Below are 23,668 nucleotides of genomic sequence, written 5' to 3'. Positions count from 1 at the left end.
ACTAGGGTACCCGATGCCTTGGCCCTATCCGCATTTGCCTGGCTTATCTCAGATCTCAAGAGTCTCAGTTAAAAGCTGTGCACCGCTTGATCCGAAAAAAACACCGTTATCGGGCAAGCGAAACCGTAAAAAGTCTGGTATAATGTCGTTATCGAGACATTTTCTCAGAAATTTAATTCTCAGGAAACTGCTATTAAATTTATTAAAATGTTTTAAATAATCTAATACAAGTTTCCAAGTGAGTTTTCTTTTCAGGACCAATCTAAGGAGTGGTGGTGGCAGCAAAATTGCAGTTGTCGTATTTATATTGACGTATTTATATAATGCTGGTATGGGCCCTATCCAGCTCGTGCACTACCGTACCTAAACAGAAGGGCCTCTTTTATAATTTACCTTTTTTTTCATAATAATGTTACCACGCCTAACTTATGAAACGAATTCTCGCTAAATAACATTCTTACTTGAAGTTGAAATATGCTTCTTTAATCGTTTCAGGGAAAATGCTCCACTGAATTATGGCTAAGAGAGTTTTACTGGTCACGGCTAACGTTGGTTCATTATTTGAGCAACCAAGTAGCCTTCTGCATCACTGGAAGCAGCAATTTGGTGACTTATTATTATACGAAAAACCCGATTTCTTCGCATTGCATCTTCAGGAGCTGGGTGGAAAATCTAATGACCTAGGTAGAAATTCGCATCTTTTGGAAACCATTATCAAGTTCTTTTTCGAGCACAAAGCGTTGTCTATGTACACTATTGGCCGAGCTTTCATGGACCAAGATCATAAAGATGACGAACTTTATACGGCATTGGGTAGTATCTACCTTGTTCACCAATCGATTGCAGAGCAAACTGAAATGTTTTCTTTTGTCGAAAACCAATACGTTCCCGTGGCACCCCCTAAGCAAGTATCAATTAACCTGGAGCAGTGTAATTTTGTAGACCGTCAGAAATTTCCCATCCAGTATTTTCCGCAGGGTAAGTTGTCACGGAAGGGTTTCATGCGAACGATGTGGTCTCTTGGTAACATGAAAATGGAACTGTCTAATATTCATCTCTTTCATGATGATTCAAACTTACGGGCTCTTCAATCCTCTCCATCGGACTACGCTGTCTTCAGACGCAACGCGCTTTCCTACTTTCTCGGTAAATTAGACATTTCAGTTCCTTCGTTTATATTTGGAGACTTCAACTTCAGAACTGATACGAAAGCCTTAATATCTTATCTCATATCGGAAAAGCGTTATGCTCTATCGAAATCGATCAACAAAGTTTCTATCGATAATGAAAGTACCGAAGGAGAAAATTGTAACGAGAACGTAATGGAAGTTGAGGCCAAGAAATTCAATTTAAAGTTTGGCTGGTTGAAAGAAAAAGATTTCCTTCGTCAGTTTGATACAGAAGTAAAAGCATTTCCATTTTTAAAAGAGCTGCCGGCTGATTACCTGCCAACTTACCCCATTTGCGAAGACAGCGCAATGGCTTACAATAACTCGAGATGTCCTAGCTGGTGCGACAGAGTTTTGTTTTGTCCAGAGGCGTCTCGTATGATTGACCATTCGGAGCCAGTAGCGTATAAAATACTTGGCTCTGATTTTCCGATGGGAGACCACAAACCTGTGTATGTTGCTTATTCTCTGCGCCCTGAATTAAAAAATAATCTATCTCCTTCCAATTTCCGAGAACCTATCGCTAAAAATCCAAACAATTTATTTGAGCTCAATGTCAATTCATATTGATTAATTCAAACCGTTGGCCCTAATGTAATATCTCAGAAAGTTTGTTAAATGTTGCATATTTCTTTGTTTCTTTTAGCTTCGGTGTCTTTTATATTCAATGATAAAATATGTAAACTATATTAATGTACAGGTTCTTCGACGAATTAAGTTGTTTTTGTATCCTTGAGTTAACTTTCGAACCTGGATTACTTGGTGTGAAAAAATAGTGCGGTAAATCTGGAGTCAAAAGGAAGCTAGTAAAATTAATTAAGAAGAACAAGTTTATCTAATTGTTCATTTGTAATAGCTATTTTTGTTTAAAAAATAACTGTATAGATGTAGAGCATCATATTTCCCTCGGTTAGCTAGTTTGCAGTTAAAATTTTAAATGCAGTATGATCAGTTTAATTTAATTCAATGTCAATTAACTAATTTCCAATTTTTTTAAAAATATTCTGTTGTAATAGAGGTTGATGTTTTAAATATCAGCATATTTAAAGCTTTGTTTTCATGAACCTCGAACTCTAGGGTATAATCAGGATTAAAGGTTTATGCTTACAATGCACAAAGGAATCCGCTTACAATGCACAAAATGCAGTTTGGCCTCGTAATGGTTTGGCTTTTAATTATCAATACCCAAATCTTTTTAGTTGACGAGATACGACAATTTTTTCAAAAGTGTTCCAAAAACTTGGATATGAAAATTTTTTTTTTTAGCTAAATAAAACAAGTTTTTTTTTCGCTTTTAAGCTATATCGTATATTGCAATGCTTGAAATTTTTTTCGTTTTAATCATTTTGGAATAAGCAACTCAATTCTGGGTTGATGTCAGGGTTTTCGCAGAGGCTGCGAGGATAGCCTCAATTTATAAACATCCAAATCGTTTCAGTTAACGAGATACGACAATTTCTGTAATTTTTTCCAAAAACCTCACAAATATTAAAGTATCCAATTTTTTAGTTGGGTGCTGTCAAGTTTACAAATTTGGCCTGGAAATATTATTGCTCAAATCCTTTTTATTTTCAGAGCTATGATTTTTTTCAAAAATTATCCAGAAAGCTTGATTTATAAAAGTTTTCCTAATCTATCTATTTATAAGAGATTTAATGCCTGCTTCAATATCTTGCTATGCTCAAGCTTTTCTTCGTATTTTTTCCATGTTTAACCGAAGAATTTTTCAGCGTTCTAGCTGTTTCTTTTATTGCAATGCTTGATTTTTTTTAAGTTTTCAAGTTTGAATTCGGTGCATATTTCACCGCTTATGAAGTTAGCAATCTGATAGTAGAATTCTGTCAGGGTTCCCCCGGAGATTTTAAGTCTGGCCTCCAATAATGATTATCCAAATCGTTAGTGAACCAGATACGACTATTTTTGCCTTTTTTAAAAAAAGTGTTGAAAAGAGTTACTTATGAGAAACTTCTTAAATTATAAAATTTACTTTTTTATAGTTGGGTGCTGTCACGGTACTCGCAGTGTTGGATATGTTTTCATTTTATTCTCAGGTAAAGTTCTCCAGTGTTTTCATTTTTTCATGCTTTTTCCAATATAAGAATTGCAGTTATTTTTCCTTTTATTCAGTTTTCTTCCGAAGCAGGGCGTTTTCTTTTATTGTTCCGAAAATTTATTGAGGAATTTATTGTTCAACCTTTGTATTCGGGTGTTTTAGTTTTTTCTTTTTGTTGTCCTCGCAAAACCAGGTATCAAAAATAATCATCAGGCTGGGCTGAGTGATATATCGCATTAAAGCCCTTTCAGTCATGATTCGAACCACATTAAAACGTTCATCAAAATTGTCGAGAAAAACCGTTTTGAAGTTTTTGATTTTTCGTCTCTTTTCGACCGAGTAAAGCTTGATTTATTTGTCTTCAATCATAACAAACTCGCGATGCGTTTGTTATGATTGAAAATTACCAAATTAGGCTAAAACTTGCTAATTTTACAAAAAGAAATTATAGTTCTGGATGCCTTTTATTACGCTTTTCTAGCAAAATAAAATTTTTCGGAAATACTTGCGAAAGTTAAAAAAATTCAAACATTTTTGTTTATTGATTTTTGAAGACTGTTGTAGTCGTTCATGCCTAATTCGCTAAATTTAAACGCATTTGTATAGCTCTATCATCACACGACATACAAGAAAAGACACTAAATTTAAAAATTCTGAGGTTGTCGTCGGAGCATTTTGTTCTACTTACACACAACCGGCGATCCTTGTTTTGAATCGATTGTTGGTTAAAAAAACTTTATCAGTCTGTCTTTTTTTTGTTGAAATGGTACATGATTCCAAAATCAGAAAATAAATTTCAGAAAGACACCCACGTACTTTTTCAGTTTTGAAACAAAAATAATTTTGATTTTCAAAAAACAAAACTTAAAAAATCAGTGTTTATAAAAATAATCTCATTCTATTGGGACGTTGTTTTGTTGAATCACTTAATTTCTTAATCCCTTCTTTTGCTTCGAAAAACGCCAACCTATAGTTCCTCAGTTTGAAAAAAAATTATTTTTGAACTCATTTTTTAAAACCTAGGTTTGATTGATCATCTTCACTTGATTCTGTGATTTTTGAGCGTATTTTTTTTCTGTATTACCTTTAAAGTTGTGAAAGTTAATGACTTTTATTCTATCAGTTTTGGAGAGAAATTAACATAATCTATCTATTATATATTTAAATGCGGGTTTCACTATCTCGCCATGTTTAAGCATTTTCAACGTATCATTTTTGCATGTTTAACGAAAGAATTTTTTCTTGTTTAAGCTATATCGTACATTTCAATGGTTAAGAATTTTTTTCGTTTTTCCAGTTTGATGTCAAGGATTATTTCATCAGTTTTGAAATAAGCAAACTTGATTTTGTAAAATTTCACGAAATTTGATTTTCTCAACTCTGTAGTTGGGTACTGTCAGGGTACTCTCAGGGATTGCGAATCTTGTCTCCAAATCTCACTTCTCAAATCCTTGTAGTTCTCACTTCTCAAATCCTTGTAGGAGATATGACGTTTTTTATTTTTTTTTCTTCTCTATCTTTGAAGATCTCTATCGTGTTGTTGGAAACTCTGAGGTCACCCTCAGGGGTTGCAAATCTTGCCTCTGAATATGACTGCTCAAATCCTTATAGTTTTCGAGATATGATGTTTTGTATGATTTTTTTTCAAAATTTTCAAAAAAAAATTAGATTTAAAAATATTTAAAAAATTAGAAAATCTCTATCGTGTAGATAGAAGTTCTGAGGGTACCCCTTGTAGTTGCAAATCTTGCCTCTGATTATAACTACTCAAATGCGTATAGTTTTCGAGATATGACGTTTTTTGTTTGATTTTCAAAAACTTTGATTTAAAAATATTTAAAAAATTAGAAGATATCTATCGTGTAGTTGGAAACTCTGAGGGTAGCCTCAGGGGTTGCGAATCTTGACCCAGAATATGACTGCTAAAATCTTAATAATTTTTGAGAGATATGACGTTTTTTGTGATTTTTCAAACAATTTTCAAGAAAACTTAATTTTCTTTTTTTTTTTTTTCAAATTTTGAAATGCCCATTTTTGTAGTTGGGGCTGTCAAAGTACTCGCAGGATCTCGAGGTTTGCAAATCTTGCCTCCAAATATGACTGCTGAAATTTTTTGTGTTTTTGAGATATGACATTTTTAATGATTTTTTTTTTTCAAAAAGTTTGAAGTTTCTCAAATTTTGAAATTCCCAATGCTGTAGTTGGTTAGAGTACTCTCAGGAGTTGCAAATTTTGAATTCCATTGTGACTGCGCATTTGCTTTAAGTTTCCGAGATAGGGCGTTTCTTAATGTTATTTTAAAATGTTTCAGTGAACTTCACAGAGTTTTATGGTTTTTCAAAGTTAGGAAAAAAAGAGTAAATTTTTTTACAAAATTTGAAATTGCCATTCCTGTATTTAGGTGCTGTCAGAGTTCACTCAAAAGATGCTGATATTTTTTCCAATATCTGCGGTTTTTAATAATTTGTTAAAAATTCGAAGCACCGGAGGTGCGTTACATGCTAGTATTTTTTAAGCAGAAATTAATTTAAAAAATATTGTTCAAATCAAATCCTGATTGATTGTCATTTCTTATCATCTCTATCGTTGAATCGGCCTTTCGGCCTTATCTCTAGTTCATCATTTTTACATAGTGAAATCTCGCCCGGTTTTTTCTCCGTTTTGGAAAAAATTGATGGTTTTTCAGAAAAGAAAACTTGAACGATTTTCGAAGCGTCCTAATCTCATATTGCTCTGTAGTGATGGGTACACTTAGTGTCTCAGTCATTTTTTGAAAGAAAGTTTTTTTCAGCCTTTCATGCTCCGAAAGGTGATTATTTTGGATATTTGAAGATTAAATAAATTATTCGAAAAATAAATTAGGGTCTTTTATTGAACGTTTTGTGCATTGTTTTTTTTTAGTTTCGTTTGACAAGTTTTATAAGCTGTCATCGGTGTTTTGCGGTCTGCTTAGGGTTTCACCTGAAATTTTTGTTAGAGCTCCTTTTGATCGTACAGCAGTTTCGGATGAAATTTGTATTAAAGAAAAAAAAACTCATATTCACTAATGAAATTTGTATTAGAGGTTTTTCCTGCTTATAATTCAACGATAAGTCTATCTATCTTCTATCTATCTATCTATCTATCTATCTATCAATTTTTTAATTGGCGTTTCATGTCACACATGTTTAAGAAGTTCCTATCTTGACATGTTTAAGAGGTTTTAGCTATATCGTATATTGAAACGCTTAAGAAGCAAATTTCATTTGGCACATATTTAAGAAGTCGCTATGCTGGTCAAAACCTTGCTAGGGTTGAAAAGGTTACTCAAGTCAGCGTTTCAAAATCTGTTATAGCCCGAACATATTTTTCATTTATTCGCAACGTAAAACTATCAAATTTTTGTTTCACTATTTACTTAGTTATTTTTGAATTTCTCAACCCTATAGTGGGGCGCTATAAGGGACAATTAGGGGTTGCAAATCTGGTGTCTAAGAATGACTGCTCAAATCCTTTCGTTTTTCGAGATATGGCATTTTTTTATGATTTTTTTCTTTTTTTTTTCAAAAAAACGTTGATATAAAAGCAAACTAACCGAACTTGAGTTTTTCAATCCTATAGTAGGGTGCTGTCAGGTTACATTCAGGGGTTGCAAATCTGGCGTCCAGATTTGACTGCTCAAATCTTTTGGTTTTCGAGATATGGCGTTTTTTATGATTTTTTCATTTTTTTTCTAAAAAACGTAGATATAAAAGCAAATTAACTGAGCTTGAATTTCTTAACCCTATAGTGGGGTGCGGTTAAGTTTCATTCAGGGATTGCAGATCTGGCGTCCAAGTATGACTGCTCAAATCCTTTTGGTTTCCGAGAAATTGCGTTTTTTATGATTTTTTTCATTTTTTTTTCAAAAAATTTTTTAGACAAAAACAAACTAACTGAACTTGAATTCCTCAACTCTATAGTGGGATGTGGTTAACTTAAATTCAGGGGTTGCAAATCTGGTGTCTAAGTATGACTGCTCAAATCCTTTCGGTTTTCGAGATATGGCATTTTTTATGATTTTTTTCTTTTTTTTTTTCAAAAAAACGTTGATATAAAAGCAAACTAACCGAACTTGAGTTTTTCAATCCTATAGTAGGGTGCTGTCAGGTTACATTCAGGGTTTGCAAATCCGGCGTCCAGATTTGACTGCTCAAATCTTTTGGTTTTCGAGATATGGCGTTTTTTATGATTTTTTCATTTTTTTTCTAAAAAACGTAGATATAAAAGCAAATTAACTGAGCTTGAATTTCTTAACCCTATAGTGGGGTGCGGTTAAGTTTCATTCAGGGATTGCAGTTCTGGCGTCCAAGTATGACTGCTCAAATCCTTTTGGTTTCCGAGAAATTGCGTTTTTTATGATTTTTTTCATTTTTTTTTCAAAAAAATTTTTAGACAAAAACAAACTAACTGAACTTGAATTCCTCAACTCTATAGTGGGATGTGGTTAACTTAAATTCAGGGGTTGCAAATCTGGCGTCCAAGTATGATTGCTCAAATCCTTTTAGTTTTCGAGAAATTGCGTTTTTTTTTTTCTTTTTCTTTTTCAAAAAAACAGATATATAAATCCTAACCGAACTTGATTTTCTCAATGCTACAGTGGGTTGCTGTCAGCGTACATTCAGGGTTTGCAAATCTGTCGTACAAGTTTGACTGCTCAAATCCTTCTATTTTTCGAGATATGGCGTTTTTTTATGATTTTTTTCAAAAAAATTTAGATAAAAAAACTAACCGAACTTGAGTTTCTCAACCCTATAGTGGGTTGCTGTCAGAGTACATTCAAGATGTGCAAATCTCGCGTCTAAATTTGACTGCTCAAATCCTTTTGATTTTCGAGATATGGCGTTTTTTAAGATTTTTTTCATTTTTTTTTTTTCAAATAAATTGTAGATATAAAAGCAAACTAACCGAACTTGATTTTCTTTACCCTATAGTGGGGTGCGGTTAAGTTGCATTCAGCGGTTGCAATTCTGGCGTCCAAGTATGACTGCTGAAATCCTTTGGAGAGTTTTGGAGAAATAACGTTTTTTTATGATTTTTTTCATTTTTTTTTTAAATTTAAGTATAAAAACCTAACCGAACTTAAAATTCTTAACCCTATGGTGGGGTTCTATCAGGGTACTTTCAAGGGTTGCAAATCTGGCCTCCGCGTATGAGTGCTCAAATAATTTTGTTTTCGAGTATGGTGTTTGTTATGTTTTCTTGACTTCATTGTTTTTCAAAAAATTAACCGGACTTGAAGTTCTTAACCCTATGTTGAGGTTGAGTCAGGGTACACTCAGGGGTTGCAGTTCTTCTCTCCAATAGTGACTGCTCAAATCCTTTTGGTTTCCGAGATGTGACGTTTCAGTTTCGGTGTTGCAAATCTGCCCTGTAAAATTGACTGCTCAAATGCTTTTCCGAGATGTGGTTTTTTATGAAGTAGAAACGCCTGATACATGAGCCCAGTTCATCTTCACGGTTGCATTAAAAATTTTATTACATGTTTTAGAGAGCTAATTTAACGTGCAACGATCTATTTGAAGCACCGTAGGTGCGAGCCATGCGCTAGTTTAATTTAATCATTATAACAAAATCTTCGCATCTTGTGGCCAAAACAGATCTCTAATGAAGTTATGTAACAAAAAAGGAAATTTTGTAACAACCATTTTTTTCACTGAAAATCGCTCGAACAATCCATCACAAGAATTTGATGATTTTTTTTCGTTTTCTTTCCAGGAAAAGTCTTAAAATTTGTTCATGCTCAAATTTACTTTGGTTTGACTTTTCGTTTATTTTTAAGTTCATTTTTTTACTTTGTTCAAAGGAAGGCTAACTCTGCTATGGAATTGCAAAAGTGTGAAGGTCACGAAAAATGTGATCGACTTCTAATTTCGAAAGTGGAATTTAATTTTCAGATTTCCCAGCGAAATAGAGTTTTTTTTACCGATTGATCCAGTGTTCTCATATTGAGTTATTTTATCAAAAAATTGTTCCAGAAATTCAATGAGCTTTGAGGCTATCTATTTTTTTTCGAAAGTAGAGATTCTTTCGAAAAAAAATATTTAATTTTCTTATTTTTTTGGCGCTCATTGACTTTTTTTAACTATCTGTTGGCTAAGTTGGTTTTCTCGAAGTAAATAACCCGAAGTGAAGGCAAGCAGCCATGGCATCTTTAAAATCACTATGTGACAAGCTTGGCTTATGTGCTCGCTTTAGTATCACATATGGGCTTTGCTCGCAGATTCATTGAATTCTGGGACTAATAACTGCGGCAATGCCGAAGTTTTGCAGAGTAATAATGAGAATTCTGTGGAATGGGGATAGGATACCGAGTGGATAGAGCACACTTTCTATTGGAGAAAGCACTGAAGGATCATTGTAAGTGCAGGATTAGCCTTACAATGATCCATCGCTGTAACCCCATGCGCTGTAGCAACAGTTGTTTTCACCACTACAAAGGTAGTAGATAACGTCGCATGAGCTTGATATGAACTTGGTTAGGTTGGAGCCTCCCTGTTTCAGTTTTGACTGTTTAGTTTTGTTGTCTTGCTCTAAAGAATGAACGATATCTCAATTTCACCACCCTAGTTTGATTCAATTGTAATCAAGAATCAATTTTACAATTATTTTTTCAATTATGATTTCATTTAAACTTAATGAGTTAAAAATATCTAGCTTTTCCGAAGGGTCATTTGATAAGGGTATTTGATTTAGTTCAGGGTCATCCTCAATCTTCACAATATTCATTGGATTTTTTTATTCGGTTGCATTCAGACTTTTTAACTGTTGGCTATGCTATGATAAATCACTCAAAACCCTACGCTGGGTGGGGTTGTAAAACAAATGAGTAAAACACAGTTTACAACAGAGAATTGAAAACATATTTGAAACAAAATGAGAAGCAAAACGAAATTCTTCTTTTTTTTGTGATGCGCTAGCACTTTTGTTGTCGCGACTTCCATTTAGCCTTGTCCTTGCGAAAGCAACTGGATGTGAAAAAAAATTGGAAAAATCTTATTTCTGTATAAAAATTTTAATCGTTGAGTTGTTTGTTTCACGACAGTCATTACACTAGTGGTCAGCGTAGTGTACTAGTACGAACCTTCTTTTTCTTCTAAGCTAACTCGCAAATAAAAGTGTTCATTGAAAGTGGAAAGTGTTCACTTATTCTGGCACTTTTGCTATAATCACGATCTAGCATTGGAAATTTCAAAGCATATGTTCTCTGCTTTTTTTGTGGCTAGTGTATGGAACGTATTAGGCATGTGTGGCTGAGTGGTTAATGCGTGAGACTTATAATCTTAAGGGCGTAGATCGAAACCGAGACCTGGCCGAATTTTTACCAATTCGAGGCTTATTGTTTATTTTCTTATTTCATATTATTGAGCTGCTTTTTGTCATGTTCTCGCTAGTTTTGTGAAGCGAAGCTTCGCAGCTGTGTTTTTCATGTTTTGCTTTGTAGTAATTTTGAAAAAAGTTGGATAATTGGATAAAAATATTTTAAGCCCCCACCCTGACCTTACGGCTTACTACAGTTTGCTTTGCAGAAAAGGCCGAGAATAAAGCTTCTGTCCACATTTGGTTGTCCCAGTTTTGGCTTTCATCGAGCAAAAACTCTAGATCAGATTTTTGTGAGTGCCAAAGCTTTTGATTTGATTCTACTATTCATATGTTGTGAAAGGTGAAGTTGAATTTTTTTTTCTTTTCCCCAGAGAACTTGTCTAAAATAGAAATTAATTGACAAAACACCCAAATCACCCGTATTTGGAAGCTAAATCATGACAGAAGGATTTTAATATGATACCATGCTCGCTCCCCTCAAAGTTGATTTGATTATGTTGCGTTTGTCTGATGATTTCGTTTTCAGGCGTAATCATTAGAGAAAAGAAATAACTTTTTAACATCAATTAGGGCGATTTGAGGGCAAAATCAGTGAAGGGAAGCAACTTTTTAGTTTCAACTAGCGTCACACCATAGTTCTTTTCCACTCTGTCAATCGTACGAGCAAGCAACCTTTATAAATAATCGTAATTAGATTTTTGGTTTTCTATTTTCTCCGTCGTTTGAGAGTGGTCGGAAAAATCGTCATAAATAAAATCAGGGGTGGATATCTAGGGTTTTAAAAATTTCAAAAAATTTGTCTACCTTTTTTTAGAGCTCTCCCAAAGCACTACAAAGACTGTTTTGGCTAAAATGGATATCGCCTCCCCTGAATAAAATGTTCAAGTTTTCAAGTAAAGGACGAGTATAATAGTGTATAAATAGATTTGAAGTTTTAGATCGAAATGGAAGTTTTCGGAGAGCACTACAAGAACTTGACTGCTAAAATGAAGCATGAAAACTGGACTGAACACATTCCATATTACAAAGACGTATCAGCGACACTTCGTAAGCACGATTTGTCTAAAAATATCGTGAACAACTTAGACGAAGAAACTCTGTTGCTGGTTCTTGCGAGCACAGCTGTTGCGATGCTGGTCTGTGTATTTTTCTTTTTGTTATGCTGGCTGTGTGGAAAAACTGGAAAAAAATTGAACCATGTGATGCTTCTTGGTCCCGAAGATTCAGGGAAAACAAGATTGTTTTTGTGTCTGACCAATAACTCGAATCATCAGCTGACATGTACGTCGTTAACTGAAAATTGTGCCAACGTTAAATTAGGCAAAAAAGATGTAACATTGGTTGACGTTCCTGGAAATGGTAGAATCATGTGGCCGATTTTTGACAAGTTCAAGGGGTCTTGTGGACGTATCTTATTCCTAGTGGATAGCTGTGCTGTTTTCAAGAATCAGAGAGCCCAAACTGGCGAGTATTTGTTCAGCATTCTAACTGACCCGTTCATTGCTAAGCTGAAACCCATCATCAATATTGTATGCACAAAACAAGATGCACCGATGGCGAAAAGCACAACCCTAGTTAAACAAGTCTTGGAAGCCGAGTTGACGACTCTGAAGAAGACATCACGAGCTACGTTAGGGGATATTGCCGATTCACGCGATTCCTCGGGACGCAGTAAGCGAGCGGCAGTTTTGGCGGAGGGAAAACATGGCAACGTAGATTTATCTCTCATGCCGTACAAAGTGCAGTTTGTAGAAAGTTCAATTAGCAAATCTGATCCAAATTCGCTAGATTTTGACATGAGTTTGTTTAAGTGAATAGTTTTGGTGATTTGATGGTTGGATGTGGTAACAACGCTTAATTATTATGCGCAGATGTAGTGTTAAAACTTTATATGAGAATGTTGTTGAAATTTATGTCCCTAAGCTATAAAAGTGTTCGCCGTTTTTAGCATTTTGGAAAGGAAATTTACTTTTCCTTGCTTCAGTTGTTGCCATTGTTTTAATAAACTAACTCATGTACCTTAATCTTCTTTTTCAGATAACTTTGATGTCTGGTAATATAGGAATGAGTCTGGACTTCTCAGAGGTCCATTCGCAGGAAAACCAGCAAGGTATGTGGCTGCTAATAAACTACAAAGAGTCTTAATATTTCCCTAAGGTCTATGAAATACTTTGATCTCAAAGTCACATAGATACGGCAGCGAAACTTTATGAACAATTATCGGCTTCGGTCAGCTGTTCGATATTTAGCTGATCGAGGTGAACAAATCAAATCTAATCATGTACGGTTACTTTGAATTTGAACAAATCAAAATACTGAGTTTTGACGTTATTACTACTCGGTTTGTCCTTATTTGATCCGTAGACGTAAATTATGAAGTTATCACTCTTTAAGTGACCGTTGGTTCTAATTCTTATCTCAGTTGCATGCCAAGATTGATAAGCAAGTTGTCTGTTCTCACAAATCTCAATAAAAGAGCGCTGCTTGCTAGGGCAAAAGAAAAACTTGATACGAAAATAATCGCTTTGATTGTGGAGTCAAATACTAGAACACGTGCTGAGTATTTTGTTTAAATCTCAAATCACACAACATTGAAATGCTGCTGTTCATGGTGGGGTGGAAACTGTTAATCCAAAAAAGGAATAACATCCCCTCTGGCAGGCAAGAAAATTATATTTATAAACTATCACTTTTTAAATTTTAAATTATAACAAGACTGCTCGTATCAGGGCGAAGCCCTGAATGTTCCGACTGCCTTTTAAGGTTTATGGAGCAGCATTAATAACATTAAAAAAATAAATGAAATAAAATAAAATAAAATTTTTTTTTCTAAAATTTGAATTTTTTTTTTGAAAATCATCCCCCCACACCATATAAAGTATAAAAAGATAGATTTTGTTCCTTGTAACAAATCAATTATGGCAAATAAGCTTCGTTCAACCAATTTGGAACGATTTATAAGACGGATTAAATCTCCGCTTACGCGTTAATAGCGCGAATTATATCGCGCGTTAATTGTCCCAAATTGGTCAAAATGGCAATCTTTAAACCCTCATAACTTTACGAAAAATGATCACAGGTGAAATATCTTTTCAAATTTAAGCTCAGGACAACAATACTTTTTGAATGATATGAAAAAATTCCGTCAAAAATGGCTAGTTAAAAAGTCGAAATTTGTCTGAAGAAAAAAAAACCCACCCCGAGCACAAATATTCCGTTACTTTCGTATCGAAAGTCGGAACAATAAGTTAAGCCCATAAAAAACCTTTCATAGTTCAGAAAATATGAAGAATTTAAGCGTTTTTGTCATTAAGACTACCAGAAAATTTGAGTCCATGATTTTGGTGTTGAATCCATGCTTCACTCAAACTTTTGGTTTATTATCGGGAAAAATATGATTGGGAATTGGTGGAATACGCTGCTAATTTCAATTATCCGAAAAAAGCGATTGATTAAAATGATGAGTTTTAAATCCGATTTTCTCAAATTGAGTTTAAAACGAAGGACCAATTTAACATCCTCCCCCCTAAACACGTTTAGGGGGAGGATATTAACTTAGTTCTAAGTTGGGAATTTTCAGCCAATCGGAAACGAGCATTTTACATGCAGCGCTTAGCAAATTTAATTTAATTTAAGCGCTGGGGTGGAGGATCTTAACTTGGTCTATTAGGGGGGTAGGATGTTAACTTGATCCAAAACAAAAAGTGATAGTGACAGAAGTGATTTTGACTTGTTTTGCATAATTCGCTCTTATAATATCTTAAATGAATCTCTTTTGTACTCGATTTGTTAGATTATAGAAGATGCGAATAAAAGGAAAATTGAAACGGCAGCGAAACTACTTTCTAGTCGTACAAAGTTTTGTACGAATACGAGCGTCATACTGGCGAAAGCAAATTGGGTGAAGGCGAATAGACTGGTCTAATCCAGACAGTGAACTTCACAGGCAATTATTGGAGACAGTATAGCATCAGCAAGACCCCAATTTTAACAAAATTATTAGCCGAATTTCTAATCACTATATCAGCAGTTGGGGTTGAGAAGCAAATTAGACGGAGGTACTTAAAAGGAAATTGGACGGTTTTGCAAAACTGTAATTGTGAGAAAATAGACAAAAGTGAGAGATATTAAAATTGTTTTCAGACAAATTGCGTGAGAAAAATAAAAATGTTTGCAGACAACAGTTAAATTTCGGTGGTTAAAAACTTTACATGTCAATCATGCATAATTTATTCAATTCAAAACTCTCCTGTAATATTCAGATTTGACATTTTATGGTCATTTAAACTAATTGGTTTGATAGGTGTTGTCATTTTCTGTTCTTTTTGTATTTGTGTAACTTAACTCTTGAGAAAAGATTTTGTTGGCCCTTTCCTTTTCATAGCAATGACGTCTAAAATCCCAGATCTGTAGAAAAAAAAATCTCGTCTAGTTTCCTTTTTGTAGCATCCGTCTAACTTGCTTATCGTCTAATTTCTTAGGTCCCCAGCAGTTAGTTGTTAATAGTCGATCTGATGCGTGTAAGATGTTTTTAGCTAAAAATGTTTCTGGATTTTCAGCTTCTTTGAGGTCGGCTTTCATTCTGTCAGCTTATTTGCCCTATTTTTAAAATCAATATTTGGTTAAACTTCTCGAACAGGGTGACCACTGGGTCGTTAATCAGCAACAGGTCGTCAAAAGACCGCTACTTCTCGACAGGTCGCTAAAAGGTCGCTACTTCTGTGGAAGTTGTGTACTACTTGTTTGCTTAATTACTAGTTTATACATTATCAAATTTTTTCAGATGCCATGGGCAAAACAAAACTGACCCAGGAAATTTTGAGCCAGTTTCCATTTCTGAGGCGCTAAATTGAGCTTACGTAAGGTCGGTAAAACGATGCTAATAGTAATTTTCTATGAAGTCGTTAATTTTTTTTTCATAAGAGTGGTCACCCTTCGGATAACCTATTCTTCTAAATTTGTTTAAGTTCTGTTATAAAAAAGTTAGCTTCTGAATTAATTTGTTTTCAGTTGATTTTTACTCGGCTCAACTGGGCGTGTACCCAAATTTGGTCCGAGTAGTTAGCACTCTAAAATATTTGTCGCATTGCTTGGCGTTTTGCGTCATTATTTTACCGAATTGAGCTTTACTTGAATTGCGGCAAACTTATGATCATTATAGGTGATGTTTTTTCTGCATTTCTTCCTTTTTCCTTAATGGCTTTCGGCTAACTGCCATTCTGTGTCCGTTTTGTATCGCTAGTAGTACGAAGCGCAACTTCGCCTCTTTGTAGGATTTCAATTTGCAGCCACGCGTTTTAACGGCACCTTTCGTTTTATGAAGATAGTATCCATCGAGAAGATGAAGATAGTGCGCAGAAATTCCACATAGAAGGAACTCCGGAAGATATGCCTGGGGAGCTTCACATAGAGGGAACTCAGGAGGTGATGTCTGAAGAGTTTCACATAGAAGGAACCCAGGAAGCGATGCCTGAAGAATTTCACATAGAAGGAACCCAGGAAGCGATGCCTGAAAAGTTTCACATAGAAGGAACCCAGGAAGCGATGCCTGAAAAGTTTCACATAGAAGGAACCCAAGAAGCGATGCCTGAAGAGTTTCACATAGAAGGAACCGAACGAGCGGTACTTGAAGAAGATGTGAATACCTTCTCCGTGGAGGCGCAACCGGATACTGAGATGGTCAACTTCGCACAGGTTAGAATTTTTTTTAAAAACTTAAATTAAAAGGAAGTACATGAAACTGGCTAGTCAATGAATTATTTTTTAGTTTTGGTGATTTTTTGCCCAAAAATTTGGGACGTTTTGCATAAGCTGATATGCTCAGTTTCACCTATATTTTTGAATTTTATTCAATTTTCATGTAAAGGCATTGAATAAATACTGCAATATGTTTGTTCGTTTTTTGATCTGTCCTTTCTTTTGAATATTTTTGGTTATCTTATCAAAGGATAATCATTTATGGGCGTTTGCTTTCTGCTTGCCTTAGGCTGGTGAAAGGATGAAAGATTTAAAAATTTTTGATAGAACTATTCACTGTATTTTAGAACAATGACTGAAGGTTTTGCGTCTCATTAAGTAGATGCAGTTTAACAATTTCTAGTCTTTTCAGAATACAAAGAGGACCTCGCTGTGCCATTTTGTGACATTCCAAATGGAGAAATTTTCTGTCTTTTGGCGACTGAGCCTCTTGAGGCCATTTCATTTTTTTTGCAATAACTGAACAAATGTTATTTTCAGCCGTCCTCCAAATGGAGAGGTGAAAAGGTTTCTCGAGTGCTCAGGCGGAATAAATTAAACCTTTCCACTCATATTACTAAATTCATTCCAAGCTAATGCGCGCGAACGAAAAAATGATTTCTCCTGATTTTCATGCAGACTGTTTTTAGTTCAACCCGGAGACATGGCTTCAATCAAAGCCCATTCAAAGAGGAATAAACCCAAAAATATCTTCAATTTCCCTTCTCTGCGTAACTTCCTTGATTTTTTGCTGCCTTGCAGCCCTTACGGTTTACCAAAAGTTGGGTCTAAAACGGAATTGGTAACTGTAGAAGGAAAGAAATTGATTAAAGTGTGTTTGCGTCCAAGTATGAAATTTGTGTCGTATGAAATAATAGACATAATACAAATCGTGCTGGTGTTACAGCAACCTATTTTTACTTAATTGGAAGTCCTTTTTAGCTGGAAAATAGAACTATAGAAAAATGGGTAATATGAGCTAATTAAGAATTGTCCCGTGGTTTCCTGTTCCCATTTTAAGTCTTCGCGGGTTTCATGTCAAGCTTGTGAAATGACTTTTATGGAGTGCGGGGCATGAAATTGGAATATTAATGGGGCATTATAATGGTAAATATCTAAAAACAAACCGGGGAACGCAACAGGGATTCATGCACACTTAAAAGCCCTTGCGTGGATTACGAGGCATTGGCGGAAAATTACCTTCCTCAAATTTTCTACAATCGGCGTGAAATCTGAAAATATTTATAAACTCACTGAGGTTAGAGTTGATTGAAATTTGTGTTTAGTTTTTTCCAGTTTTCATGTTTTTAACTTTCACACCATGAAATTGACGAGAGATTGATTTCCTGTGGTTTCTTTTTTGAAAGGAAGTTAATGGACTGAGTTAATTTTGTAATTTTGTCGTTCTGTCTAAACGGGACAGTTTTTATTGGTTAATATATATTTCCCATTTTCTCGTCTTGGAAACGGCTTTTCTATTTTATAACCAGAAACTGTTTTATAGATGGGAACGTTCAATCCTTAGAGGCTGCACAGTTTTTGACTGATCTTCTGCGATTCGCAGAAACCAAAATTATTATAACTAATCGGTGACAACAAACCAATTTTTTTGCTTTAATATTTTTTCTCTTTTGCAGGACACAGAGGTTGACTTTGAAAGCTCAGCTGTATTTGAAAATACTGAAGCTAATGACGAACAAGATTTCGTGGATACCGCTAGTAGTAATAACTCTGCTACTAGTAATGACCACACTGCAGAAACTGAAACTACTGAATCTAGCAGTAATACCAGGAAGCCCCCCTTTGCGCCCGTTGTTTCAGCCTCTCAAAAACCCGCCGCATCTGCTAATTCAAAACGCCCTTTTACGCCCTTGAAAAGGATGGACCAATTGAAACCAACGGGGGAGCCTGCTCCCGCTGCTGTAGGTACTACGGCGGCGGCCAAAAGAGCAAATGTGCCTCCCCCTTTCGCGAAAAGAGGCGCTACTACAAGTGCCAGTGGTCCGCTGTCACAGACAGGCGCTGTTGCACAGCAACATCAACCACCGCCTTTTGCAAAACCGCAATCACAAAAAAGGCTAGGAGAACAACTAAAATCTGGCTGTGAAGTTTTTTTTGCATATTTCCCAAAATTTTTGCCGACCGAATCAAAAACAGCGAACATCTTTCTTTAATTCGAAATATGAAAATAGAAGTTAGAAACTCGTTAAAATTTAAATAAAAGGCAATGGTAACTGTAGTCATTGCACCTTTTTTGTTGCTTGGCAAATCGTTACTTGTGTTTATATTGTCTTTTTGGGATAAATATTTCAAGCAGTGTCTTCGTAAATGAATATGAGCTGTATTTCTCAGAAGCTAAATTTTGCAGACATTGTTTTTATTTTAGATTGATCGAATTGATTTTCTGCACAATAAAGTCTTTGGTTTGTCAAAATTTTGTGCGTCGGAAAAATGCGAGATAAACAGAATGCACGGAAAAAAAGCAAGCGCGCGCTTGTCCCTGATCATTAGTACTACAAGCGTCGAAGGCGTCTTTAGAAAAATTTAAGGCGTCTTTAGTCGATCAGCCAAGAATGATGGTCGCAAAATATTAATAACCGTTGGACCCTTTGCGTCCCACGAAGCCCCCTTCAATCCGCTTCTGTAATGAACGCCTATCAATCTAAATGAAATCAAAATTACAATAATCCGTTAACAATGCTTCACAGCCAGTCAAAACCTTACGGTAATATTAAAAGATATATATATTTTTTCAAACTTCTACATTCAAATATAAACAACATGGTTAAATTATCCGATTCTAAAAAAATGTGATTTTTTTTTGCTTTTCGAGCTTGGATGTTGTGTTGATTTTGTATCCCAGGCGTATTGCCCACGTTTTAGTTATTTTTCTAATCAAAAATATTGCAAATTCACGATAATTTTCAAAGAAAGTGGAAACTTTTAAGTTGGTTGTTTATTTCATGGGACGATTTTGAAGTTAAGATACTCTTCACCGGGGGCGGATCTTACGATCCCATGGAATGGTCGAATGCAGCGGAAGTGTTTGCGAATCTCTTCATTTACTTTTTTTCAAGATCGATAAAAATGATTTTTGGCCGCTCTTCAAACACTTAAAAAAATTGATTCAGGGACTTAGAACTCATAGGTGAAATTTTGTGAAAACTAGCCAAGCGATTCGCATTTTTTCTGTGCCTCAAGAGAAATTTAGGTTACACCCTCTCCTCAATCCGCCCCTGTTCGTGAGGAAAAATATCTATTGTGCAAATATTGATAATAATTATTTCAGGGATCCGGTGAAACCAGACTCCAACAAACCTCAGCCGACTAGAACGCTCAAATGTCAGATGTGTAATGTGTTCTCAAACAACGAATATCAGATGAATCTGCACTTAAACGGCAGACCACATCGAGAACGTCTCGAAAAAGAAAAGACAAAATCCTTGTCGCAAGCGAAGAAACCGCAACGTAAAAGGGGTGGGTACGCAATGGATCCCGATGCGAGAAACAAAAGGTTGTTTGATCAGAGTGAACACGGCAAAGTTTTCCAAGATGACGCTGCTAACCCGAATAAAATGCCGGTTGGGAATCAAGGTTTGGGTGCTAGACTTTTTGGCGGAAGACCGGGGTCGATGCCACCACCGGATAGAAATTTAACTCCGGGCAGAGGAAGAGGCGCTCAATTTCCACGACAAGAGGTTCCTGGATTTGGAAGAGGACGACAAGTTCCCCATGAGATGCATGGAAACGCGAAAATACCTCCTTTCAGAGCACCGAATCCGGGCCAAGATCATTTTGGAACTAGACCTACGTTTGGTCAACAAAGAGGAGTAGAACCCGGTTTCGACGGAATGAACTCGATGCCGGATCAGTACAACTTCTCAAATGATATTAACACCTACAATCAGGGAAATCAACAACAGAGGCAGACTGGACCACCTGGATTTGGTAACCCGAGAGAGTTGGAGCGTGAACCATATCCCGTAGATTACGGTTACGAGAGACCACCTACTGGATATGCAGCGGAAATGGGAAGGGCAACAGCTCACAAGACTGATAGAGATCAAGTACTTGGGGTTAGCTTTGTTTGCGTTTAAAACAGTTTCGGCAGTTTTGCTCAAATCTCTCCTAAATAGTGAGATGGGATTACACAGATTACATTAATTATCTCATTAACAGCATTAATATTGGCTAGTTGACCTTTGAAAAAATTGGCCTATGTATGATCTTTCCTACGGAGTCTTATTTTCCTCTGCGACCTAATGGCAAACGTCAATCTAAAATCTCTACCTTGATTTATAGTTAGTGTACTATTTAGAAACCACCGGCGCCAATTAAACTGCACCCAGAGGCTCCGTACAGTGACTTAAATGGTTTCTACCCAGCTGAGGAAACATGGCTGCCAGAAGGTGGATTCTTAGTCCGAAGACGGCATCCTGCTACTGCACCCAATTTTGGCGCTCCTCTGCCTCTCGCACCTCGACCACTTCCATTTGCTGAACCGCCTATGAGGCCGTCACAGGTTGAAGTTTATGAAAATGTGAGACCACACCCCCAAACGGCTGCACCTTTCAGACGAACCGAGCCTTTGATGCAGAGACCACCGGTTGGACGGCCGGAAGAATATGTGTTTTCAGAACCGCCGCGACCTGCTGTTGTAATGCATGAACAAAGACCAGCTGCTGGAAGGAGGCCATTTAGACCAGCAGTTCCTGTGGCAAGAAAGGAGTTTCCTCCACCTCCGCCAATGGGGGTCCGGCAGCAAGTTGTGGTGATTAGACGAACAGTGCCTGTAATGGCTGCGAGAGATCCTCTTGAGCGAGATCCATACGCAAGGCCTCCTCCTGAAGTTAACACTGCATTTGGATACCCCAGATTTTAACATGCAAGACTCTTGGCGTTTTAAAATCCAAACTGAAATTGATATGTTGTTATTTTTTGCTTAATTATCGTTCGATGTTTGTATCACAGTCGTCTCCGAATTAAAAGATCATACTTTGTCATTATTTAGTGAAGGAATAGATTCAGGCAACGACATGGTTACGGTGTCTATTTTAAAATCTTTTGAGTGCATTGTTTACTTGACGAGCCTACTTGCCAAGTGCATCGTATACATGTTGCAAAAGATTCAGGCAACGACATGTTTACGCTTGCGATACTGGAATATAGACTTTTTTCTAGTTAACAACTAGTTTAACAGAATCAATTGAATCATTTGGTAACTTGCTTTATTAATGAAGGTAATTTTCATGAAAATGTGGGTCCAGTAGTGTGGTGGTAGTTGCTCATTGTGTTTTTAAGGGACTTGAAAAATTTTTAACAAAATCATTTTTTTTCGGGTTAACTGGTGTGTGATCAAAAATTGTCGCCTTTTTTTACGCTTTGTCAGTTTTGTTCCGTTGCTAATTTAAAATTGAAATGTTTTACTCGCCATATTTGCCTAGATTGAAATTTTATCGAGCCGTACGAAAGTTCAGTATACCTAGTTTTTTTTCAACATTTTTCGCTTTTGTACTTCTATTGTTTTTTTTATGTTTGTTGTTTTGTAAGTGATGCGAAGCTCCGCTTCGCCTCTGTTAAAAATCTTTTGAGTGCATTGGATAGTTGCCGAGCCGAGGAAATGAATGTAAGAATAAAATGAGCATCGGTTCAACAGTATGAATTTTAGACTGGTGCGCGTAGTGTATTAGTTTGACTACTTTTTTTCCAACTTAGACTACTTTTTCTAACGCGCTAGTGAAAGTGCTCATTTGGTGGCACTTTTGCTATAAGCACGTTCTGTAGCACTTGAAATTTCATATCATCCGTTCTGCTTTATTTGAGGCTAGTGTTTGTGATTAATTGGGCGTCCGTGGCTGAGTTATTAGTGCGTTAGTTTCATATTTTCTAGGTCGCAGATCGAATCTGAGACCTAACTGATTTTTACAAATCGAGGTTTATTCTTTTTGTTTTAAGAACTGATTTTTTCGCGTTCTTGCTAGTGTTTACGCAGCGTAATTTCGCCTTTGTGCTAAAAGATAGCATTCTTAAATTTTAATCAATAAAGATAGTTTCGACAATTATTTTATAGGTCTTTGGTAATTTAATTTTTTTTCCAAGAAGTTTTTTGATAGACTTTTATCGAATTTTGACATCAATTGATATCTATGGCCATAAGGTTTCTGAAGTTAGCGATTGCTGGTAATGAACCTAGCGAGTACTCTTACATGGGTCTTGCTGATATTTTTTAATGAGAATGCTTAAATTTTTAGGACGCTTAGTTTTGATTTTTTGCGGTTTGACTTTTAATTTCGATTCAAATTCAGTTCACTTCCTTTGTTAAAAGGAAGGCAAAATCTTATCGAACAATTGAAGTGTAGAGGTCACGAAAAAAGTGATCGACTTCTAATTTCCATTCTAGTTTTCAGTATTGGCAGCTGAACGAAAATTTTACTTAATAAACCAGATTTCTCAAATTGAGTAAAGAATTCAAATTTCAATGCCTTCCCGGCCAACTTGACCTGGAGGTCACGAAAATATCTGGGACGGCGAAGGAAGGGTCGAATTTGACCAGGACGAGTTTATTTTTCAAATCGAGGTGCACTCTTATTTTTTTTTGTTTTCAGAGCTGATTTTGTGTTCTTGCTAGTGTTTGCAAAGCGTAATTTCGCCTTTTGTTATAAGATAGCATTCTTAAGTGTTAATGAATGAAGATAATTTCGACAATTATTTGTATAGGTCTTGGGTAATTCAATTTATTCCAAGAAGTTTTTTGATAGACTTCCAGCGAATTTTGACATCAATTGCTATCTATGATCATAAAGTTTCTAAAGTTAGTGCTTACTAGTATTGCACGTAGCGAGTACTCTTACATAGGTCTTGCTGATATATTTTTTTAGGAAAAAGCTTAAAATTTAAAGACAATAATTTTTGATTTTTCGCGCTTTGACTTTTAATTTCAGTTCAAATTCAGTTCACTTCCTTTCTTAAAATAAAGTGAAACTCTTATCGCTCAATTAAAGTGTAGAAGTCACGAAAAAAGTGATCGACTTCTAATTTCCATTCTAGTTTTCACTATTGGCAGCAGAACGAAAATTTTACTTAATAAACCAGATTTCTCAAATTGAGTAAAGTTTATTGCGCCTGCAAACTTCAATCCAGATTTCTCAAATTGAAAAAATATTTTTTGCGCTTGCAAACTTTATTGCGCTTGCAAAAAGTTCAACCTGTCATGCGTTTCCGGCCAACTTGACCTGTAGGTCACGAAAATACCTGGGACGGCAAAGGGTGGGTCGAATCTAACGTTTTGCGGATCTTCTGACTTTTTCTCGAAAGTTTTTTTAAATCTGATATTGTAGGTTCAAAAGAACTGGTTGTGGGAAGCTCCATT

At 35.8% G+C, this 23,668-nt stretch overlaps 3 protein-coding genes across 3 annotated transcripts; all 3 read left to right on the top strand.

The window, feature by feature from the left end:
• The first annotated feature begins 499 nt into the window (after positions 1-499).
• LOC134844035 (inositol polyphosphate-5-phosphatase A-like) lies at positions 500-2,132 on the top strand. Its single transcript, XM_063860489.1, has one exon. It carries the CDS (start codon positions 516-518, stop codon positions 1,737-1,739), a length of 1,224 nt encoding a protein of 407 aa, XP_063716559.1. The 5' UTR covers positions 500-515; the 3' UTR covers positions 1,740-2,132.
• A 9,375-nt stretch (positions 2,133-11,507) lies between these two features.
• LOC134844825 (signal recognition particle receptor subunit beta-like) lies at positions 11,508-12,377 on the top strand. Its single transcript, XM_063861640.1, has one exon. The coding sequence runs from the start codon at positions 11,508-11,510 to the stop codon at positions 12,375-12,377; it is 870 nt and encodes a 289-aa protein (XP_063717710.1).
• A 211-nt stretch (positions 12,378-12,588) lies between these two features.
• On the top strand, positions 12,589-21,287 carry LOC134843940 (serine/arginine repetitive matrix protein 1-like). The gene is made up of 5 exons (XM_063860295.1): positions 12,589-12,673; positions 15,887-16,257; positions 17,937-18,376; positions 19,589-20,375; positions 20,618-21,287. The coding sequence occupies exons 1-5, from the start codon at positions 12,610-12,612 to the stop codon at positions 21,179-21,181; spliced, it is 2,226 nt and encodes a 741-aa protein (XP_063716365.1). The 5' UTR covers positions 12,589-12,609; the 3' UTR covers positions 21,182-21,287.
• Positions 21,288-23,668: the final 2,381 nt, after the last annotated feature.

The sequence above is a fragment of the Symsagittifera roscoffensis genome, chromosome 4 (genome assembly GCF_963678635.1).
Source record: "Symsagittifera roscoffensis chromosome 4, txSymRosc1.1, whole genome shotgun sequence".
Lineage (NCBI taxonomy): Eukaryota > Metazoa > Xenacoelomorpha > Acoela > Convolutidae > Symsagittifera > Symsagittifera roscoffensis.
The sequence above is the reverse complement of the archived record's forward strand: the minus strand, read 5'-3'. Positions and strand labels throughout refer to the sequence as shown.